At 42.4% G+C, this 20,248-nt stretch overlaps 2 protein-coding genes across 4 annotated transcripts in view; one reads left to right on the top strand and one right to left on the bottom strand.

Annotated features, from left to right (window-relative positions):
* LOC115139664 (ezrin-like) overlaps positions 1-2,088 on the top strand; it is a 63,179-nt gene extending 61,091 nt beyond the window's left edge. For all 3 annotated transcript variants that reach the window (XM_029677292.2, XM_029677291.2, XM_029677290.2), the window contains exon 15: positions 134-2,088. In XM_029677292.2, the coding sequence (XP_029533152.1) occupies positions 134-298 (165 nt within the window). In that variant the 3' untranslated portion in view covers positions 299-2,088. The remainder of the gene's footprint in view (positions 1-133) is intronic.
* The window catches only part of LOC115139665 (synaptotagmin-like protein 3), a 28,196-nt gene continuing 9,606 nt past the window's right edge, over positions 1,659-20,248 (bottom strand). Inside the window, exons 5-16 of the mRNA XM_029677293.2 lie at positions 8,802-8,853; positions 7,977-8,043; positions 7,815-7,893; positions 7,346-7,467; positions 6,877-6,999; positions 6,403-6,575; positions 5,728-5,830; positions 5,429-5,596; positions 5,169-5,277; positions 4,969-5,074; positions 4,424-4,629; positions 1,659-2,642 (exon numbers count right to left, since the gene is read on the bottom strand). Coding sequence (XP_029533153.1) covers positions 2,551-2,642; positions 4,424-4,629; positions 4,969-5,074; positions 5,169-5,277; positions 5,429-5,596; positions 5,728-5,830; positions 6,403-6,575; positions 6,877-6,999; positions 7,346-7,467; positions 7,815-7,893; positions 7,977-8,043; positions 8,802-8,853 — 1,400 coding nt within the window. The 3' untranslated portion in view covers positions 1,659-2,550. The remainder of the gene's footprint in view (positions 2,643-4,423; positions 4,630-4,968; positions 5,075-5,168; positions 5,278-5,428; positions 5,597-5,727; positions 5,831-6,402; positions 6,576-6,876; positions 7,000-7,345; positions 7,468-7,814; positions 7,894-7,976; positions 8,044-8,801; positions 8,854-20,248) is intronic.

Raw genomic sequence — 20,248 nt, 5'->3', positions numbered from 1 at the left:
TATTCCCAGGGTGAGCTTCCCGCTCTAACTCTGAGTACAGCTTGAGTTAAATTGTTGTCCTCTTGTTGACTTAAAGTATTCCTTGGTTTGTTCCTCGCTTGTTTACTTCTTGTTGACTTATTCCTCGTTGTAGGCCCTGAGCTCGGAGCTGGCCCAGGCGCGTGACGACACTAAGCATACCCAGAACGACCTGCTCCACACAGAGAATGTGCGCGCCGGCCGGGACAAGTACAAGACCCTGCGGCAGATCCGATCAGGCAACACCAAGCAGAGAATCGACGAGTTTGAAGCCTTATAAGAGGGCCCTTTTCCCTAGGCCACGAGGGCCTCACAGCCACATACCCTTTCTGAATAGTGTCTGAACTAATCCCTCCACTGCTACACGCACACGCAGACACACACACACACATGCAGACACAGAGACAGACACACATGTACGTGAGTGCACAAACATTTGACATTTTAGTCATTTTAGCAGACGCCCTTATCCAGAGCGACTTACATTAGTGAATTCATCACACCTACAAGAGCAGTATAAAGAGTGAGTGACACACATCTGCATCGCCACTTTTACTACAGTAGTTACTCCTTAGCTCCCTAACTTCTTTAATAAACTGTCAGGCAGGGGGGGGCTTTTCAAAGTCTTGTAAGAGAACTTACTAGTGCCAAATCTTCTTTCCTTTTAGCATAACAAATCTTCTTTGTGTTTTGATTGTATGTAATTTGATGCGATCAAATCAATCACCATTGTTTTTAACCAAAGGTGCGATGATGAGTAGTGGGACTAAACCCTCGCTTTTGATGTTTCTTAAATGCTGTGGAATGTTGAAAAAGGGCAATATGTTGTTTTTCAAAGGGACCACTCAGAAAGGGGAAAATACAGTATAATGAAACTTTTCCTCTTACTCTCAGAAAAGTGTACTATGTTCTGTTTTTCCATTATATTTTGAACACTTCATTTATGTTTAATATTGGTATACAGTAGCTTGCAAATCATGAATAGTTAAATATTTATACAGTATATGGATCATTTAATCTTGGTTTGTATATTTTTGCTATTCTAATGATCATGAGAACATTTTATATGTATCAAAGGTTCTATATCGACCAAAATAATTGTTTCATAAGGTTTTCTTTTAGATCATTAAATTAAAGAGATTTATTTGTATATTATAACTTTTTTTCTTAAATGGCTGCATTGGACATTTTTTTAAATCTCTATCAAATTATTTCTGGGTATCAATTGACTGTTTTAAATTAATATGGTCAAAAATAGCTTCAAAGATCAATTTCTCAAGCAACAATTTTGCTAGGACTGTCTGGGAGTGGTCTGAGTGGAGACCGAAAACCAGCTTTTGGTTTGGAACTCTTTCTTATTGGTCTATTAACTCATTTACTGCATGGTGATGTCACCATGGAAAGGCCAAAGCTCCATCCCACCAAAATAGGCTGACATTTCAGATGGTCTTTTCAAACTGCTTTCACACTAAAAGGGTATTATCATTTTCGCAGTATTATTCCAACCTCTGTGGAAATATATATTTAAAACACAGGGAAATCACTTTTGACTGCACTGGGCCTTTAATTAAATATTCTGTTGCATGTCATCAAATCAGGATAAGGAGATCCTATAGGACCTTTATATTTTTGCCATGCAGTTCACGGTAGCTAGCAGAATTTCCGAGGCATAGATGCATATTCTCCAGGAGCACTGTGCTTATACAAAAACATTTACGTTGATCATTTTTTCCCTTTGTTCCCAATCACGTCACTCTTAAGTGAGGATGACATGTTTTTAGTCAGTATGTTATGACATCACCCAAAACTGGTTGAAACAATGTCATTACAACCAGAAACTAGTTGAAATTAAGTTATGACATTTCAACCAGTTCAGCACATGCTGGTAGTTGTAACCCCACTAGAGGCTTAAGTCCCATCTCGCCATTGACTCTCCTTTCTCTGGATGTGTACTAGACTAGTTTTTACTGACCTTGTAACCGATGACGATGCACAGTCCTTTATTTAAACTGGATTTTATAACGAGGTGTTCAACATATTGGCAATAAAGATTATGATTACAGCTTCGAACTGTGATTTCACTTTCTGATTTTTGTCCTGTCTTGAGGCAAATGTTCCTTTTTATTATAACAGAAACTCATAAATGGAAAGGACAAGAAGAAACTAATGAAAAACACTTGTATACAGTCACCTCACAATGACTCATTAAAGAAATAAGGTGAGCATGCTTAAAGCACAAGGCATATTCCACTCAAAATACAATCTAACATGATTTCCCACACCTCAGTTGTTGTCGATGTCCCAAGGAAAGTATAAAAAACATGTTGGGTTGTATTTTGAACATAGAAATATAAAAATAATAGGTTTCATTTTGAGTGGAACATCCCTTTAATACATAAGTCATCAAATGGTAGGTAAATATCTAACTGGAGGGACTTTCACAGAGCGAAGGCCTGATAGTGCAAATGGAGCTAAAGGTAGCGTTAATGTACTGAGACTGTTCATATGGGACGATGGGCTTTTCTGTTGACATCATGTTCTCCTGCTGTTGACATTGGCTTGCATGGGTAAACTGAAGTCATGCCACATGTTGGGCATCTGCAGCACCAGTTGCCATGACGACCCTGGGAGACACAAGGTTAACAGAGTGCAAGGTCAGTGACATCAGTCCTTCCTAGCTTCTCACAAACAGGGAGAATTTCAATTGCCTACTCCCCGCGTCCTCTCTCCTCACCTTCTCAAAACCCATTGGGGAAGGTCAGAGGGGAAAGACCTCTAGCTTCCTCATCCACTGGGCTTTTAGAAAGAGGCAAGAGGTACAGTGCATTCGAAAGGTATTCAGACCCCTTGACTTTTTCCACATTTTGTTACGTTACAGCCTTATTCTAAAATGGATTTTAAAAAATGTCATCAATCTACACAAGCAAAAAACATTTTTTTATACATTTTTGTAAATTCATAGAAATTAACAGTATTCAGACCCTTTGCTATGAGCCTCGAAATGGAGCTCTGGTGCATCCTGTTTCCATAGTTCCATTGTTTGTGGACTCCAATTACAACGTGATTGGAGTCCACCTGTGGTAATTGATTGGACATGATTTGGAAAGGCACACACCTGTCTAGAGCTGTCCACCCGGCCCAACTGGGCAATCAGGGGAGAAGGGCCTTGGTCTGGGAGGTGACTAAGAAACGGATGATCTCTCTGACAGAGTTCCTCTGTGGAGATGGGAGGACCTTGGAGAAGGACAACCAGCTCTGCAGCACTCCACCAATCAGGTGTTTATGGTAGAGTGGCCAGATGGAAGCCACTCCTTAGTAAAAGGCACATGACACTCACTTGGAGTTTGTCAAAAGGCACCTAAAGGACTCTCAAACCACGAGAAAATATTTTCTGGTCTGATGAAACCAAGATTGAACTCTTTGGCCTGAATGCAAAGCGCCATGTCTGGAGGAAACCTGGCACCATGCTGTGGGGATGTTTTTCAGCGGCAGGGACTGGGAGACTAGTCAGGATGGAGGGAAAGATGAACGGAGCAATGTACAGAGAGATCCTTGATGAAAACCTGTTCCAGAGTGCTCAGGACCTCAGACTGGGGTGAAGATTCACCTTCCAACAGGACAACAACTCAAAGCACACAACCAAGACAAAGCAGGAGTGGCTTCGGGACAAGTCTCTGAATGTCCTTGAGTGGCCCAGCCAGAGCCTGGACTTGAACCCGATCGAACATCTCTGGAGAGACTTGAAAATAGCTGTGCAGCGATGCTCCCCATCCAACCTGACAGAGCTTGAGATGATCTGCATAGAAGAATGGGAGAAACTCCCGAAAAACGGGTGTGCCAAGCTTGTACCGTCATACCCAAGAAGACTCGAGGCTTTAATCACTGCCAAAGGTGCTTCAGGGGATTCCTGTGTTTTTGCTTTGTCATTATGGGGTATTGTGTTTAGATTTGTTTTTTTCCCCGTATCAATCTAATCCATTTTAGAATAAGGCTGTAACGTAACATAATGTGGATAAAAGTCAAGGGGTCTGAACGCTTTCAGAATGCACGGTATGCAATTGAGATTCTCCCATAGTTTTCTACATAGACTCCCCAGAGAGAGCGGGGGATGGATATACAGAAGAGAGTTCCCTCAATAGCTAAAGAAATAGGTGAAACCCGTTTCCTCAGATGGCTTTTCTCAAAGTTCTATTAGTGTGATTCATTCAATTCTCATTGATGTTTGACTCAGACTGTCTGACATTTTGGAGAACTGGAGTTGGTAACTTCTATTCTATTTCATCCCCTTGTATAGGCCTGGTCAAACTTTTCCAGTTAGGCCCTTTCATTTTCATGCAAACTGATTCAAATCTACTGTATAACTGTAAAGGTAAAACAGTCATTGACAGACAGGTAGTCATCTTACCAGCTTCCATTCTAACCCAGCCCAGGAGACGGTCTGAGAAGGTGAAGGGGATATGGTTCCAAAGGTCCAGCTCCAGAGTGCAGATCTGGAGGTCGTAAGGTGTGACCCTGCTGAAGAGCAGCTGGTGAGACCACTCTGGACTGGGCTTCTTCTTCAGGACAGGGGTCCTCTGGACCAGCTCCCTGGACCCGGGGAGAGTCAAGCACCTAAAACACACACAATATATAGATAAAAACATTTTGTTCTATCCTCAAAATCCTATTTCCTCTAACTCTAAACCTAATTCCTAAACCTAACCACTAAACCCTTACGCTAACCTTAATTCTTAACCTAATTGTAAACTTAAAATAGCTTGTTTCCTCATTGGGACGTGGGAAATGTCCCCACGACTGAGATATTTCCTTGTTTAACTCTCCAAACACACACACACATACACACACCTAACTGTATAGTAGATGAACACACATAAGTAGAAACAAAAATACACCAGTACACACACAACAATATCGCATCCCAGCAAACCCACACACTAGTCATATATTTACCCTTTAACATAGGTGTTCTGACAGGTGTTTGCTTTAGTGGGTAGGTTTTTGACACCAGTGACGAGAACAGTCAGTTGGCCAACGTCATGTGGTCCAATGTGAACCTCTGTGTGGAGAAAGAAAGAAAACAAGCTAATTTCAATATAACGGATCATCTGACCCCTACTGCTGTGGCAATGAATTGTAGAGAGCCAGCCTACCATCTGTGTGGCAAACCCAGGACGGCTGGGACATGGAGCTGAACTTCACTCTGACCAGGAGTTCTCCTGCTGTATCCTGCTCTACTCTACTCCTTTCTGGGCTCTCGGGCTATAGAGAGAGCGCGAGCACGTGAGAGAGAGAGAGAAGAGACATACCCCCCTAACCAACACTGCTAACCGTTTTAAATCCATTTATTTATAGAAATATCAAAAGGGTATTTTGTGAACGTTGCTTAATGATCAGCCGTTATAGCCTCTACCTTGGGACACAGGGGGTACCAGCTGGAGCCCTGGGTGTTGCTCTCCTCAAACATCCACCCCTCCAGAGAGACGAGAACCTCTCCCAGAAACACCTTCTTCAGAGTCCCAGAGTGCCACACAGACACCTGCAGAGTACTCCTGGACAACAGGGGGCGCCCCATCTGGCACTGTGTAACAGGGAATACAACACATTGGTGGGTGAAATACAGGGGATTCCTTAACAGTGCAGACTATTTCACTATTTTGAATATATTTTGTAGTGTTTCCTAATGAATATGACAGAGATTTTTCTCCTTACCTGTAAAACTTCATTATAAATGGGATCCGTTGTGTTCCTCTTGACAGTCGTCTTCAGTTTGGTGCTCTGAGACTTCTCCGGCAGTAGATACACCTTTACATACCTTCCCATGAGGGTGACATACAGTACAAGATAAGGAGATATAATATGCTAATGGTTCACAATACACTAGAGAGTAATAATCTGGTATCATAGGCATAGAATTACTAGAATGGGCCTCCCCATTCAAGTCAACGTTCCCATGATGGGTAGGCCATCTATTTCTATCACAGGAGGTTGGTGGCACCTTAATTGGGGAGGACAGGCTCATGGTAATGGCTGGAGCAAAATCAGGGCAATGGTATCAAATACATCAAACACACGATGCCATTCCATTCGCTCCGTTCCATCCATTATTATGAGCCGTCCTCCCCTCACCAGCCTCCTGTCATTTCTATGATCTAGTGCAGGGTTTCCCAAACTCGGTCCTGGGGCCCCCTGGGTGCACGTTTTGGTTTTTGCCCTATTACTACACAGCTGATTCAAATAACCAACTCAACAGCAAACTTTGATTATCTGAATCAGCTGTGTAGTGCTAGGTCAAAAACCAAAACGTGCACCCAGGGGTGGGGGGTGGTGTTGCCCAGGACTGAGTTTGGGAAACCCTGAACAAGTGTATTGAGTAATACTGCTTACGGATTACACTTCTTCCTTTTGAGATCTCCATAGGCCAAGTTTCTGCAGCCGCAGATTGTGATCTCTAGGCAGGAAGTGATGTCGTTGAAGGCGATGGCGAGCTCTAGCTCTCCCATCACACTGCTGATCTCCGAGAGATCACAGTCTGTACCAGTGCTACTAGCACTACTGCCCTGTAATACAGATCAAATGTCACATTACAGATTTAAAAGAACGCTATGACAGCAGATAGACTATGCAGGTCTATTCTGTAATTAAGCATGCAAATGTTTTGGATGTATTCCTCTCTCGCTTCTCTGCCAGATTTGCAAGATATGAAAAAGACTTGGTAACCACATAACAAACAGTAACAACAATCGGTATCTGATCAAATGTCAAAGGAATTGTGAAGCTACAGGATGTTTTGCATAAGCTGCTATGTCGCAAGGTTTCATCTTAATTTCTCTCTCTTCATCATCAGGCCACTCAACTGACCCTCTTTCCCCCTAAGTACTCTGCGCCGAGGGAAATATCCTCATCAGCCTCCGATGAGGAACCGCTTTGGTCGTCATTCCGGCTCTTCCTGAACAGGTTGGGAAGACTGGGGCCTTTGGTTAGCTGTGAGGAGAGAAGTTGTGTCTGTTATAAATTGCACACTTTTTATTCATATTGTGGTGAATTCGGGGGTAGCACCACCAGGACTTGAACCTGGGAATCAGTCCAACATCTGAGGCAGTACACCAAGATGCTTGAACCTCTTGATAAGGTCACAAGGTGTTGCTACAGTTGCTGTTTTCCTAAAGTCTCTCCTGTCTGAAATAATTGTCAGTGTCATAATATGATACATTTCTCACTCACATGTAGGGGGGTCTCTTTGCTTTACCTCTTTTATGTGGACTCTGACATCAGAGTGTAATACTTTTACACACAGTTGAGGGGTTGATTTTTATTTGGTTTCTCTTACATTGGTGGATTTGTTGATGTTCGTGTCAGAGAGGCTTTTCTGGCCAGCACTATGTCCCTGTCTATTGTACACTGTAAGCAGATCCTGTTCCACTCGCACATCCTCCTGTGATCTGGAGAACCCTGGAACCCGAAAGGTAGGATAAATAACACACACAGACCGTCTCCATACATAATGTAGCACTTCTGACGTGCTGCTTGTGAACAAGCCACACTATAAATATCATACCTTATCTCGTTGCCTAGGTGCAGTTTCCTTAGCACCATGACTATGCATAAGGATAGCTTATCAACATTAAGATACATTTTGTGATAACTTTCAGAGGAAATGTGTCGCTGTTTTGACATCCTTTATTGGATCCTTTCTTTCTCTCCAAGATGTACTTCAAATTAGCCAACACATATTCAAATATATATGAAACGCCTTGTTCTGCCAGAGACCTTCGTCGATAATGAACAGGATCACTTACTTCTCATGTGGCTGGTGAGGGAAACCATCAGATCCTCCATAGACTTGGTGAAGGGTTTTTTCAAGGAGTTATTCAGTCCCTAGACATCATCAAATCACAAAATTATTGATAACACATTTGACAGACCAAATCAGAGTTGTGGTTTATGAAACAAAACCTTACCCCTGATCTGCTAACGGATAGACCGTCGTAATAGGGTGGAGGTGTTGGCGGCACGACTGCTATATGACTAGAAAATGAAACGCACACAGAGAATGCAATTTACAGTTTATATGACACCGTATTCATTGTTTTCACCTGCCCCTATCCATAACATGCACTGTTTTCCCACCAATTTCTAATGAAATGACATGTTTTTAATTATTGGTCATGTACACTGAGTTCACAAAACATTAAGAACACCTGCTCTTTCCAAGACATAGTAAGTCCAGGTGAATCCAGATGAAAGTTATGATGCCTTATTGATGTCACTTGTTAAATCCATTTCAATTAGTGTAGATGAAGGTTAAACAAGTTAAAGAAGGATTTTTAAGTCTTGAGACAATTGAGATGTGTCTGTGTGCCATTCAGAGGGTGAATGGGCAAGACAAAAAATGTAAGTGCCTTTGAACGGGGCACGGTAGTAGGTGCCAGGCGCATCAATTTGTGTCAGGAACTGCAATGCTGCTGGGTTTTTCACGCTCAACAGTCTCCCCGTGTGTATCAAGAATGGTCCACAACCCAAAGGACATCCAGACAACTTGACACAATTGTGGCAAGCATTGGAGACAACATGGGCCAGCATCCCTGTGGAATGCTTTTGACACCTTGTAGAGTCCATGCCCAAGGCAAAAGGGGAAGGTGCTCCTAATGTTTGGTATCCTCTGTGAACATATCTGCATCTATCTGTGTCTATATCTTCAATCTTCCAGACTGTACAGTCACATAATACAGCAGCATAGAATACATTTGTGTAAATGAATAAATTAAGACCTCTCATCAACTTACCTCAACCTCTGGTAGGACTTCAGTAGTTTCTCCCCAATAGTCTCATGCATATCTGTAAAGTATTAGAATATTGCTATAGCTTCCAACAGTAGTCCACACAGGGCTGTTTCTATCATTTTCTGCAATTCTACATATTTTGCCATGGGACAGAGAGAACATTTAGCAGTTTTAAAACGAATTTCATGCAATTCTACTCATTTTGCTGCAGGGCCCTAAACGACACTTACAGTGCCTTCAGAAAGTATTCATACCCCTTGAATTTTTCCACATTTTGTTGTGTTACAAAGTGGGATTAAAATGGATTTGTCTTTTTTTAGTCAATGGTCTTAACAATTATTGTTGTATTTTTTATAAAACACCACTATGTCTAAGTATTCAACCTCCTGAGTCAGTACGTGTTAGAATCACCTTTGGCAGCTATTACAGCTGTGTGTCTGTCTGGATTGTGCTACATTTGCCCAATATACTTTACAACATTCTTAAAGCTCTGTCAAATTGGTTGTCGATCATTGCTAGACAGTCATTTTGAGGTCTTCTCATAGATTTTCAAGTAGATTTAAGTCAAAACTGTAACCTTTAGACTTTTACTCAAGTATCATTTTACTGGGTGACTTTTACTTTTACTCAAGTATGACAGTTGAGTACTTTTCCACCACTGCATGTCAATACATACTGTACACACAAGTAGGTAACATGGGGGAGAGGTGTCGTGATGTGTTTCTTTAATCATTTCTAAACCATGTTTGCTCTTCACTTGCACTCATGACTCTGTGTGTTTCCTTGAATTTGTTCTGGACCTGGGGACTCCAGGATAAAGACCCCTAGTGGCATGTCTGGTGGGGTAAGTGTGTGTGGCAGTGCTGTTTGTAAGTTGACTATGCGAACAATTTGGAATTTCCAACACATTAATGTTTCTTATAAAAACAAGAAGTGATGCAGTCAGTCTTTCCTCAACTCTCAGCCAAGAAAGACTGGCATGCATAGTATTAATATTAGCTCTCTGATGATTACAATGAAGAGCAATGCATCCCACTCTGTTCTGGGCCAGCTACAGCTAAACTAGGTCTTTCCCTGCAGCACTCGACCGCACGACATGACAATATTCAAGATAAGACAAAACTAGAGCCTGCAGGACTTGGTTTTTGGAGTGTGGTGTCAAAAAAGCAGAGAATCTCTTTGTTACGAACAGACCTCTCCCCATCTTTACAACCATTGAATCTATATGTTTTGACCATGACAGTTTACAATCTAAGGTAACGCCAAGTAATTTAGTCTCCTCAACTTGTTCAACAGCCAGACCATTCATTAGCAGATTTAGCTGAGGTCTAAGAACTCAGGGAATGGTTTGTACCTAATACAATCCTCTTAGTTTTAGAGATGTTCAGGACCAGTTTATTACCAGCCACCCATTCCAAAAGGGATTAATTGACTTCATTAGCTGTGGTTGCTAATGCGTATATGGTTGAATCATCAGCATACATGGACACACATGCTTTGTTTAATTCCAGTTGTAGGTCATTGGTAAAAATAGAAAAGAGTAGAGGCCCTAGAGAGCTGCCCTGTGGTACACCACACTTTACATGTTTGACATTAGAGAAGCTTGCATTAAAGAAAACCCTCTGAACAGGGCTCCGGGCAGCCGAGCGGAAATGGAGGAAAACTCGCCTCCCTGCGGACCTGACATCCTTTCACTCCCTCCTCTCTACATTTTCCTCTTCTCTCTCTGCTGCTAAAGCCACTTTCTACCACTCTAAATTCCAAGCATCTGCCTCTAACCCTAGGAAGCTCTTTGCAACCTTCTCCTCCCTCCTGAATCCTCCTCCCCCTCCCCCCCTCCTCCCTCTCTGCAGATGACTTCGTCAACCATTTTGAAAAGAAGGTTGACGACATCCGATCCTCGTTTGCTAAGTCAAACGACACCGCTGGTTCTGCTCACACTGCCCTACCCTGTGCTCTGACCTCTTTCTCCCCTCTCTCTCCAGTTGAAATCTCGCGTCTTGTGACGGCCGGCCGCCCAACAACCTGCCCGCTTGACCCTATCCCCTCCTCTCTTCTCCAGACCATTTCCGGAGACCTTCTCCCTTACCTCACCTCGCTCATCAACTCATCCCTGACCGCTGGCTACGTCCCTTCCGTCTTCAAGAGAGCGAGAGTTGCACCCTTCTGAAAAAACCTACACTCGATCCCTCCGATGTCAACAACTACAGACCAGTATCCCTTCTTTCTTTTCTCTCCAAAACTCTTGAACGTGCCGTCCTTGGCCAGCTCTCCCGCTATCTCTCTCAGAATGACCTTCTTGATCCAAATCAGTCAGGTTTCAAGACTAGTCATTCAACTGAGACTGCTCTTCTCTGTATCACGGAGGCGCTCCGCACTGCTAAAGCTAACTCTCTCTCCTCTGCTCTCATCCTTCTAGACCTATCGGCTGCCTTCGATACTGTGAACCATCAGATCCTCCTCTCCACCCTCTCCGAGTTGGGCATCTCCGGCGCGGCCCACGCTTGGATTGCGTCCTACCTGACAGGTCGCTCCTACCAGGTGGCGTGGCGAGAATCCGTCTCCACACCACGTGCTCTCACCACTGGCGTCCCCAGGGCTCTGTTCTAGGCCCTCTCCTATTCTCGCTATACACCAAGTCACTTGGCTCTGTCATAACCTCACATGGTCTCTCCTATCATTGCTATGCAGACGACACACAATTAATCTTCTCCTTTCCCCCTTCTGATGACCAGGTGGCGAATCGCATCTCTGCATGTCTGGCAGACATATCAGTGTGGATGACGGATCACCACCTCAAGCTGAACCTCGGCAAGACGGAGCTGCTCTTCCTCCCGGGAAGGACTGCCCGTTCCATGATCTCGCCATCACGGTTGACAACTCCATTGTGTCCTCCTCCCAGAGCGCTAAGAACCTTGGCGTGATCCTGGACAACACCCTGTCGTTCTCAACTAACATCAAGGCGGTGGCCCGTTCCTGTAGGTTCATGCTCTACAACATCCGCAGAGTACGACCCTGCCTCACACAGGAAGCGGCGCAGGTCCTAATCCAGGCACTTGTCATCTCCCGTCTGGATTACTGCAACTCGCTGTTGGCTGGGCTCCCTGCCTGTGCCATTAAACCCCTACAACTCATCCAGAACGCCGCAGCCCGTCTGGTGTTCAACCTTCCCAAGTTCTCTCACGTCACCCCGCTCCTCCGCTCCCTCCACTGGCTTCCAGTTGAAGCTCGCATCCGCTACAAGACCATGGTGCTTGCCTACGGAGCTGTGAGGGGAACGGCACCTCAGTACCTCCAGGCTCTGATCAGGCCCTACACCCAAACAAGGGCACTGCGTTCATCCACCTATGGCCTGCTCACCTCCCTACCACTGAGGAAGTACAGTTCCCGCTCAGCCCAGTCAAAACTGTTCGCTGCTCTGGCCCCCAATGGTGGAACAAACTCCCTCACGACGCCAGGACAGCGGAGTCAATCACCACCTTCCGGAGACACCTGAAACCCCACCTCTTTAAGGAATACCTAGGATAGGATAAAGTAATCCCTCTCACCCCCCCTCCCCCTTAAAAGATTTAGATGCACTACTGTTCCACTGGATGTCATAAGGTGAATGCACCAATTTGTAAGTCGCTCTGGATAAGAGCGTCTGCTAAATGACTTAAATGTAAATGTTAAATGTATTAGATAGATAGCTCTGAATCCACAATATGGCAGAGGCTGTAAAACCTTAACCTGTTGTTGAGAAAACACATGTGTTATGCTCAATAATATCAAAGGCTGCACTGAAATCTAACAGCACGGCTCCAATAAGGTTCTTATCAATTTATTTCAACCAATCATCAGTCATTTGTGTCATTGCAGTGCATGTTGAGTTTCTCTTTAACTTCTTCGATATAGGGGGGCGCTCTTTTAATTTTTGGATAAAAAAACGTTCCCGTTTTAAACAAGATATTTTGCCACGAAAAGATGCTCGACTATGCATATAATTGACAGCTTTGGAAAGAAAACACTCTGATATTATCTGTGAGTGCCACAGAACTGATGCTATAGGCGAAACCAAGATGAAATTTCAAACAGGAAATGGCCCAGATTTTGAAGGCGCTGTGTTCCAATGTCACCTTATATGGCTGTGAATGCGCCAGGAATGAGCATACACTTTCTGTCGTTTCCCCAAGGTGTCTGCAGCATTGTGACGTATTTGTAGGCATATCATTGGAAGATTGACCATAAGAGGAATTATAAATCAGGTGAACAGAAGGACTTGAGTTCCTGTATGTATGTTGTTGTGGCAACACCACGTCACGTTAACCATGAAGCATACGCCCCCGCCCCTCTTCTTACCAGAAAGATGTTTGTTTCTGTCGGCGCGATGCGTGGAGAAACCAGCTGGCTGCACCGACTCCGATAGCGTCTCTCCAGAGAGCCATGTTTCCGTGAAGCAAAGAACATTACTGTCTCTGATGTCCCTCTGGAATGCTACCCTTGCTCGGATTTCATCAACCTTGTTGTCAAGAGACTGGACATTGGCGAGGAGAATGCTAGGGAGTGGTGCACGATGTGCCCGTCTCCGGAGTCTGACCAGAAGACCGCTTCGTTTTCCCCTTTTACGAAGTCGTTTTTTGGGGTCGCCGGCTGGGATCCATTCCATTGTCCTGGGTGAAAGGCAGAACACAGGATCCGCTTCGCGAAAGTCATATTCTTGGTCGTACTGATGGAGTTGACGCTGCTCTTATGTTCAGTAGTTCTTCTCGACTGTATGTAATGAAACCTAAGATGACCTGGGGTACCAATGTAAGAAATAACACGTAAAAAAAAAGAAAACTGCATAGTTTCCTAGGAACACGAAGCGAGGCGGCCATCTCTGTCGACGCCAGAAGTCAGGAGAAGAATTAGGGCCCTCGGAGTGTGGTGTCAGGAAAATAACCTCACACTCAACGTCAACAAAACTAAGGAGATGATTGTGGACTGCAGAGGGAACACCCCCCTATCCACATCGATGGAACAGTAGTGGAGAGGGTAGTAAGTTTTAAGTTCCTCGGCGTACACATCACAGACAAACTAAATTGGTCCACCCACACAGACAGCATCGTGAAGAAGTCACAGCAGCGCCTCTTCAACCTCAGGAGGCTGAAGAAATTTGGCTTGTCACCAAAAGCACTCACAAACTTCTACAGATGCACAATCGAGAGCATCCTGTCAGGCTGTATCACCGCCTGGTACGGCAACTGCTCCGCCCACAACCGTAAGGCTCTCCAGAGGGTAGTGAGGTCTGCACAACGCATCACCGGGGGCAAACTACCTGCCCTCCAGGACACCTACACAACCTGATGTCACAGGAAGGCCATAAAGATCATCAAGGACAACAACCACCCGAGCCACTGCCTGTTCACCCCGCTATCATCCAGAAGGCGAGGTCAGTACAGGTGCATCAAAGCTGGGACCGAGAGACTGAAAAACAGCTTCTATCTCAAGGCCATCAGACTGTTAAACAGCCACCACTAACATTGAGTGGCTGCTGCCAACACACTGACTCAACTCCAGCCACTTTAATAATGGGAATTGATGGGAAATGATATAAAATATATCACTAGCCACTTTAAACAATGCTACCTAATATAATGTTTACATACCCTACATTATTCATCTCATATGTATACGTATATACTGTACTCTATATCATCGACTGCATCCTTATGTAATACATGTATCACTAGCCACTTTAACTATGCCACTTTGTTTACATACTCATCTCATATGTATATACTGCACTCAATACCAATCTACTGTATCTTGCCTATGCAGCTCTGTACCATCACTCATTCATATATCTTTATGTACATATTCTTTATCCCCTTACACTTGTGTCTATAAGGTAGTAGTTTTGGAATTGTTAGCTAGATTACTTGTTGGTTATTACTGCATTGTCGGAACTAGAAGCACAAGCATTTCGCTACACTCGCATTAACATCTGCTAACCATGTGTATGTGACAAATACAATTTGATTGGATTTGATTTGACTACATTTACCAGGTGCCCGCTTGGTGTCCTCCGTCGAAATTATTGCGTAATCTCCAACTGCGTGCATTTTTCCATTTGCTCCAGAGGAGAAACCCAACTGCCACGAATTATTTATCAACGAATAGATATGTGAAAAACACCTTGAGGATAGATTCTAAACAACGTTTGCCATGTTTCTGTCAATATTATGGAGTTAATTTGGAAAAAAGTTCGGCGTTGTAATGACTGAATTTTCGGGTTTTTTCTTAGCCAAAAGTGATTAACAAAACGGAGCGATTTCTCCTACACAAATAATCTTTTTGGAAAAACTGAACATTTGCTATCTAACTGAGAGTCTCCTCATTGAAAACATCCGAAGTTCTTCAAAGGTAAATGATTTTATTTGAATGCTTTTCTTGTTTTTGTGAAAATGTTGCCTGCTGAATGCTAGGCTTAATGCTATGCTAGCTATCAATACTCTTACACAAATGCTTGTGTAGCTATGGTTGAAAAGCATATTTTGAAAATCTGAGATGACAGTGTTGTTAACAAAAGGCTAAGCTTGTGAGTGAATATATTTCTTTCATTTCATTTTCGATTTTCATGAATAGTTAACGTTGCGTTATGGTAATGAGCTTGAGGCTATGATTACGCTCCCGGTACGGGATTGCTCGACGCAAAGAAGTTAAACTTCTTATGACTGGGGGCAGTATTGAGTAGCTTGGATGAATAAGGTGCCCAGAGTAAACTGCCTGCTACTCAGGCCCAGTTGCCAATATATGCATGTTATTATTATATTTGGATAGAAAAAACTCTGAAGTTTCTAAAACTGTTTGAATGATGTCTGTGAGTATAACAGAACTCATATGGCAGGCAAAAACCTGAGAGAAAATCCAACAAGGAAGTGGGAAATCTGAGGTTTGTAGTTTTTCAACTCTTTGCCAATCGAATATACAGTGTCTGAGGTCAAATTGCACTTCCTAAGGCTTCCACTAGATGTCAACAGTCTTTAGAACCTTGTTTGATGCTTCTACTGTGAAGGAGGGGGGAATGGGAGCTGAATGAGTCAGTGGTCTGGCAGAGTGGCATGAGCTGATCACACGCGTTCACGTGAGAGTTAGCTTGCGTTCCATTGCATTTCCGAAGACAAAGGAATTCTCCAGTTGGAACATTATTGAAGATATATGTTAAAAACTTCCTAAAGATTGATTCTATACTTCATTTGACATGTTTCTACGGACTGTAACGGAGCTTTTTGACTTTTCGTCTGCTCGCACGTCATGAATTTGGATTACTGGGCTAAATGCGAACAAAAAGGAGGTTTTTGGACATAAATTATGGACGTTATCGAACAAATCAAACATTTATTGTGGAACTGGGATTTCTGGGAGCGCATTCTGATGAAGATCATCAAAGGTAAGTGAATATTTATAATGTTATTTCTGACTTCTGTTGACTCCAACATGGCGGATATCTGTATGGCTTGATATGTTGTCTGAGCTCTGTAATCTGATTATTGCATGGTGTGCTTTTACGGTAAAGCTTTTTTGAAATCTGACACAGCGGTTGCAATAAGGAGAAGTGTATCTATAATTCCATGCCTAATAGTTGTATCTTTTATCAATGTTTATTATGAGTATTTCTGTAAATTGATGTGGCTCTCTGCAAAATCCCTGGATGTTTTGGAACTACTAAACATAACGCGCCAATGTAAACTCAGATTTTTGTATATGAACTTTATTGAACAAAACATACATGTATTGTGTAACATGAAGTCCTATGAGTGTCATCTGATGAAGATCATCAAAGGTTAGTGATTCATTTTATCTCTATTTCTGCTTTTTGTGACTCCTCGCTTTGGCTGGAAAATGGCTGTGTGTGTTTTTGTGACATAATCGTTTGTGGTGCTTTTGCTGTAAAGCTTATTTGAAATCGGACACTGAGGTGGGATTAACCTCTAGTGACTCCCCATCCCGGGTCCGGGAGCGTAATCATCGACTGACACTAATTAGCATAACGCAATTGACATAAATATTCCTAGAAGATATTCCTATTCATAAAAATCACAAGTGAAATATACTGAGACAGTTTAGCATTTTGTTAATCATCCTGTCATCTCAGATTTTCAAAATATGCTTTATAGCCAGAGCTAGACAAGCATTTGTGTAACTTTATCGATAGCCTAGCATAGCATTTTGTCCAGCTAGCAGCAGGTAACTTGGTCACGGAAATCAGAAAAGCAATCAAATGAAATCGTTTACCTTTGATGAGCTTCGGATGTTTTCACTCACGAGACTCCCAGTTAGATAGCCAATGTTCATTTTTTCCCTAAATATTATTTTTGTAGGCGAAATAGTTCCGTTTGTTCTTCACGTTTGGCTGAGAAATCGACCGGAAATTACGGTCATGAAAACGCCGAAAAATATTCAAAATTAGCTCCATAATATCGACAGAAACATGGCAAACGTTGTTTATAATCAATCTTCAAGGTGTTTTTGAAATATCTATTCGATAATATATCCACCGGGACAATTGTTTTTTTAGAAGGACCGATTGGAATAATGGCTACCTCTGTATTTTACGCGAGAATCACTCTGAGAACCATCAGGTGACCACTTGCGCAATGTAGCCGCTTACGGGTATTCTTCAACATAAATGCGTAAAACTACGTCACAATGCTGTAGACACCTTGGGGAATACGTAGAAAAGGTAATCTGGTTGATAGCGCATTCACTGCTTAATAGGGACGCGTTGGAACGCAGAGCTTTCAAAAGATGAGTCACTTCCGGATTGGATTTTTCTCAGGCTTTCGCCTGCAATATCAGTTCTGTTATACTCACAGACAATATTTTTACAGTTTTGGTAACTTTAGAGTGTTTTCTATCCTAAGCTATCAATTATATGCATATTCTAGCATCTTGTCCTGACAAAATATCCCGTTTACTACGGAAACGTTATTTTGCCAAAAATGAAAATACTGCCCCCTAGTCACAAGAAGTGTATCTTTAAAATGGTGTAAAATATTTCTATGTTTGAGGAATTTTAATTATGAGATTTCTGTTTTTTTCAATTTGGCGCCCTGCACTTTCACTGGCTGTTGTCATATTGATCCCGTTAGCGGGATTCAAGCCATAAGAAGTTTTAAGCATGCTGAAAGTCTGTTTTTAATTTGTTTACAGAGAAATAGCATTTCCAATTTTTCCAACAGTTTGCTAAGAGCTGGCAGCAAGCTGATAGGTCTGCTGTTAGAACCAGTAAAGGTAGCTTAACTACTCCTGGGTAGTGGAATGACTTTGGCTTCCCTCCAGGCCTGAGGACAATTTTTTTAAACCTCTAGGCTCAGATTAAAGATTTGACAGATAGCTGACTCTGTAGACACTCCTACCATCCTCAGTAGCTTTCCATCTATGTTGTCAATGCCAGGAGGTTTCTCATTATTGATCAATAACAATAATTTTTCCACCTCTCCACACTAACTACAAAAATCAAACTTACAATGCTTTTCTTTCATTATTTGTTTTTTTATGCATGAGTATGATTCGTTGTTGGCATTTCCTGCCTAAGATTACCCAAAATAATTGGCAACATGAAATGGTTTTGTGATGAATATCCCATCTGATTTCATCTTTCTGAACCGAATTTCATTGAAAGTACTCCAAGTTTTTCCCATCATTCTTTATATAATTGATCTCAGCTTCCTAATACAGTTTCTTATTTTAAGTTAACTTCTTGGCTCACCGATCCCTTTAGCGGGATCATTTTCATCAACATCCGCTGAATTGCAGAGCGCCAAATTTAAATTAAATTACTAAAAATATTTAATTTTCATGAAATCACAAGTGCAATATAGCAAAACACAGTTTAGCTTGTTGTTAATCCACCTGGCTTGTCAGATTTCAAAACAGCTTTACAGCGAAAGCAAACCAAGCGTTTATGTTAGGACAGCTCTCTCAGCAGACAAAACATTACAAACAGCCAGCAGCAAAGTAGATTGGTCACAAAAGTCAGAAAAGCAATCAAATGAATCGCTTATCTTTGATGATCTTCGGATGTTTGCACTCACGAGACTCCCAGTTACACAATAAATGTTCGTTTTGTTCGATAAAGATTATTTTTATATCCAAAAACCTCCATTTGGTTGGCGCGTTTTGTTGAGTAATCCACAGGCTTGTGCAGGTCACGACGGGCAGATGAAAATTCCAAATAGTATCCGTAAAGTTCGTAGAAACATGTCAAACGTTTTTTTATAATCAATCCTCAGGTTGTTTTTACAATAAATAATTGATAATATTTCAACCGGACGGTAGCTTTTTCAATAGGAGAGAGAGAGAGAAAAGGTCTGCTCCAAGCTGCTAGCGCATGCAAAAATCTAAGGACACCCAGCTATCCACTGACACAATGTGATCATTCTCGCTCATTTTTCAGAAGAAAAGCCTGAAACTATGTCTAAAGACTGTTCACACCATGTGGAAGCCATAGGGAAAGGAATCTGTTTGATATCCTTTTAAATGGAGCGAAGGCAGGGTATGAGAGTATTTCAGAAAAACAGCACGTCCGGGTTGGATTTTCCTCAGGTTTTCGCCTGCAATATCAGTTCTGTTATACTCACAGACAATATTTTGACAGTTTGGGAAACTTTAGAGTGTTTTCTATCCTAATCTGCCAATTATATGCATATTGTAGCCTCTGGGCCTGAGAAATAGGCAGTTTTATTTGGGTACGTTTTTCATCCAAACATCAAAATACTGCCCCCTCGTCTCTGTAACATCAAATGAATTATCTAAGTGAGAAATGGCTAATATATTAATGTTGTCTGATGTTAACAAGTTATTGATTTCAAGAATCTGCACCTAAATCTTCCTGTGGTCCATCTTCAGTTTCTCCAAGATCATTTCCCTCACTTTGTCCTCAGACTCTGTCCAGGTCTCATGTGGAGATTCTGCAATTCCGTCCTCAACACCATTGTTCCAACTTGATTGTCCCTCGACATAATCTGATTTCTCCGTCATTGTTATCATGGATTCACATACAGAACTGATATCCTCTCTCAATGACTTACAGACTGTTGTAATCTTGCTATTCTGTTTAAACTCATCGAGCTGACCATGGAGGAACTGCAAACTGTTCTTCAGGTCTTGGACCTCTTTGTCATGTCATCCATTCTTTTATTAGTTTACTAGTTGACACCAGTATTTGGACACAACACTTCAAGCTATTTTCTTGTTGTTGTAACAACTGCTTGTGTTTAAAAGATCCTTCACATGTGATAGATAGACACCATTGTCTTCAACAGTACTCCCACGGGTTTTGGTCATTGTCATGGTAGCAACGTAGGTTACGCTATTAATCCTTGCAGTTCCAGACCGCGCCGCGGTATGCGTTCAGGCCCTCAAGAAAACCCAGCAAACTTGATAAGCAGCTAGCAACGCTTTGTATTCAAGACAAAAAGTGTATT

The sequence above is a fragment of the Oncorhynchus nerka genome, linkage group LG13, assembly GCF_034236695.1.
Source record: "Oncorhynchus nerka isolate Pitt River linkage group LG13, Oner_Uvic_2.0, whole genome shotgun sequence".
NCBI lineage: Eukaryota > Metazoa > Chordata > Actinopteri > Salmoniformes > Salmonidae > Oncorhynchus > Oncorhynchus nerka.
This window is presented reverse-complemented; position numbering and strand designations above follow the sequence as displayed.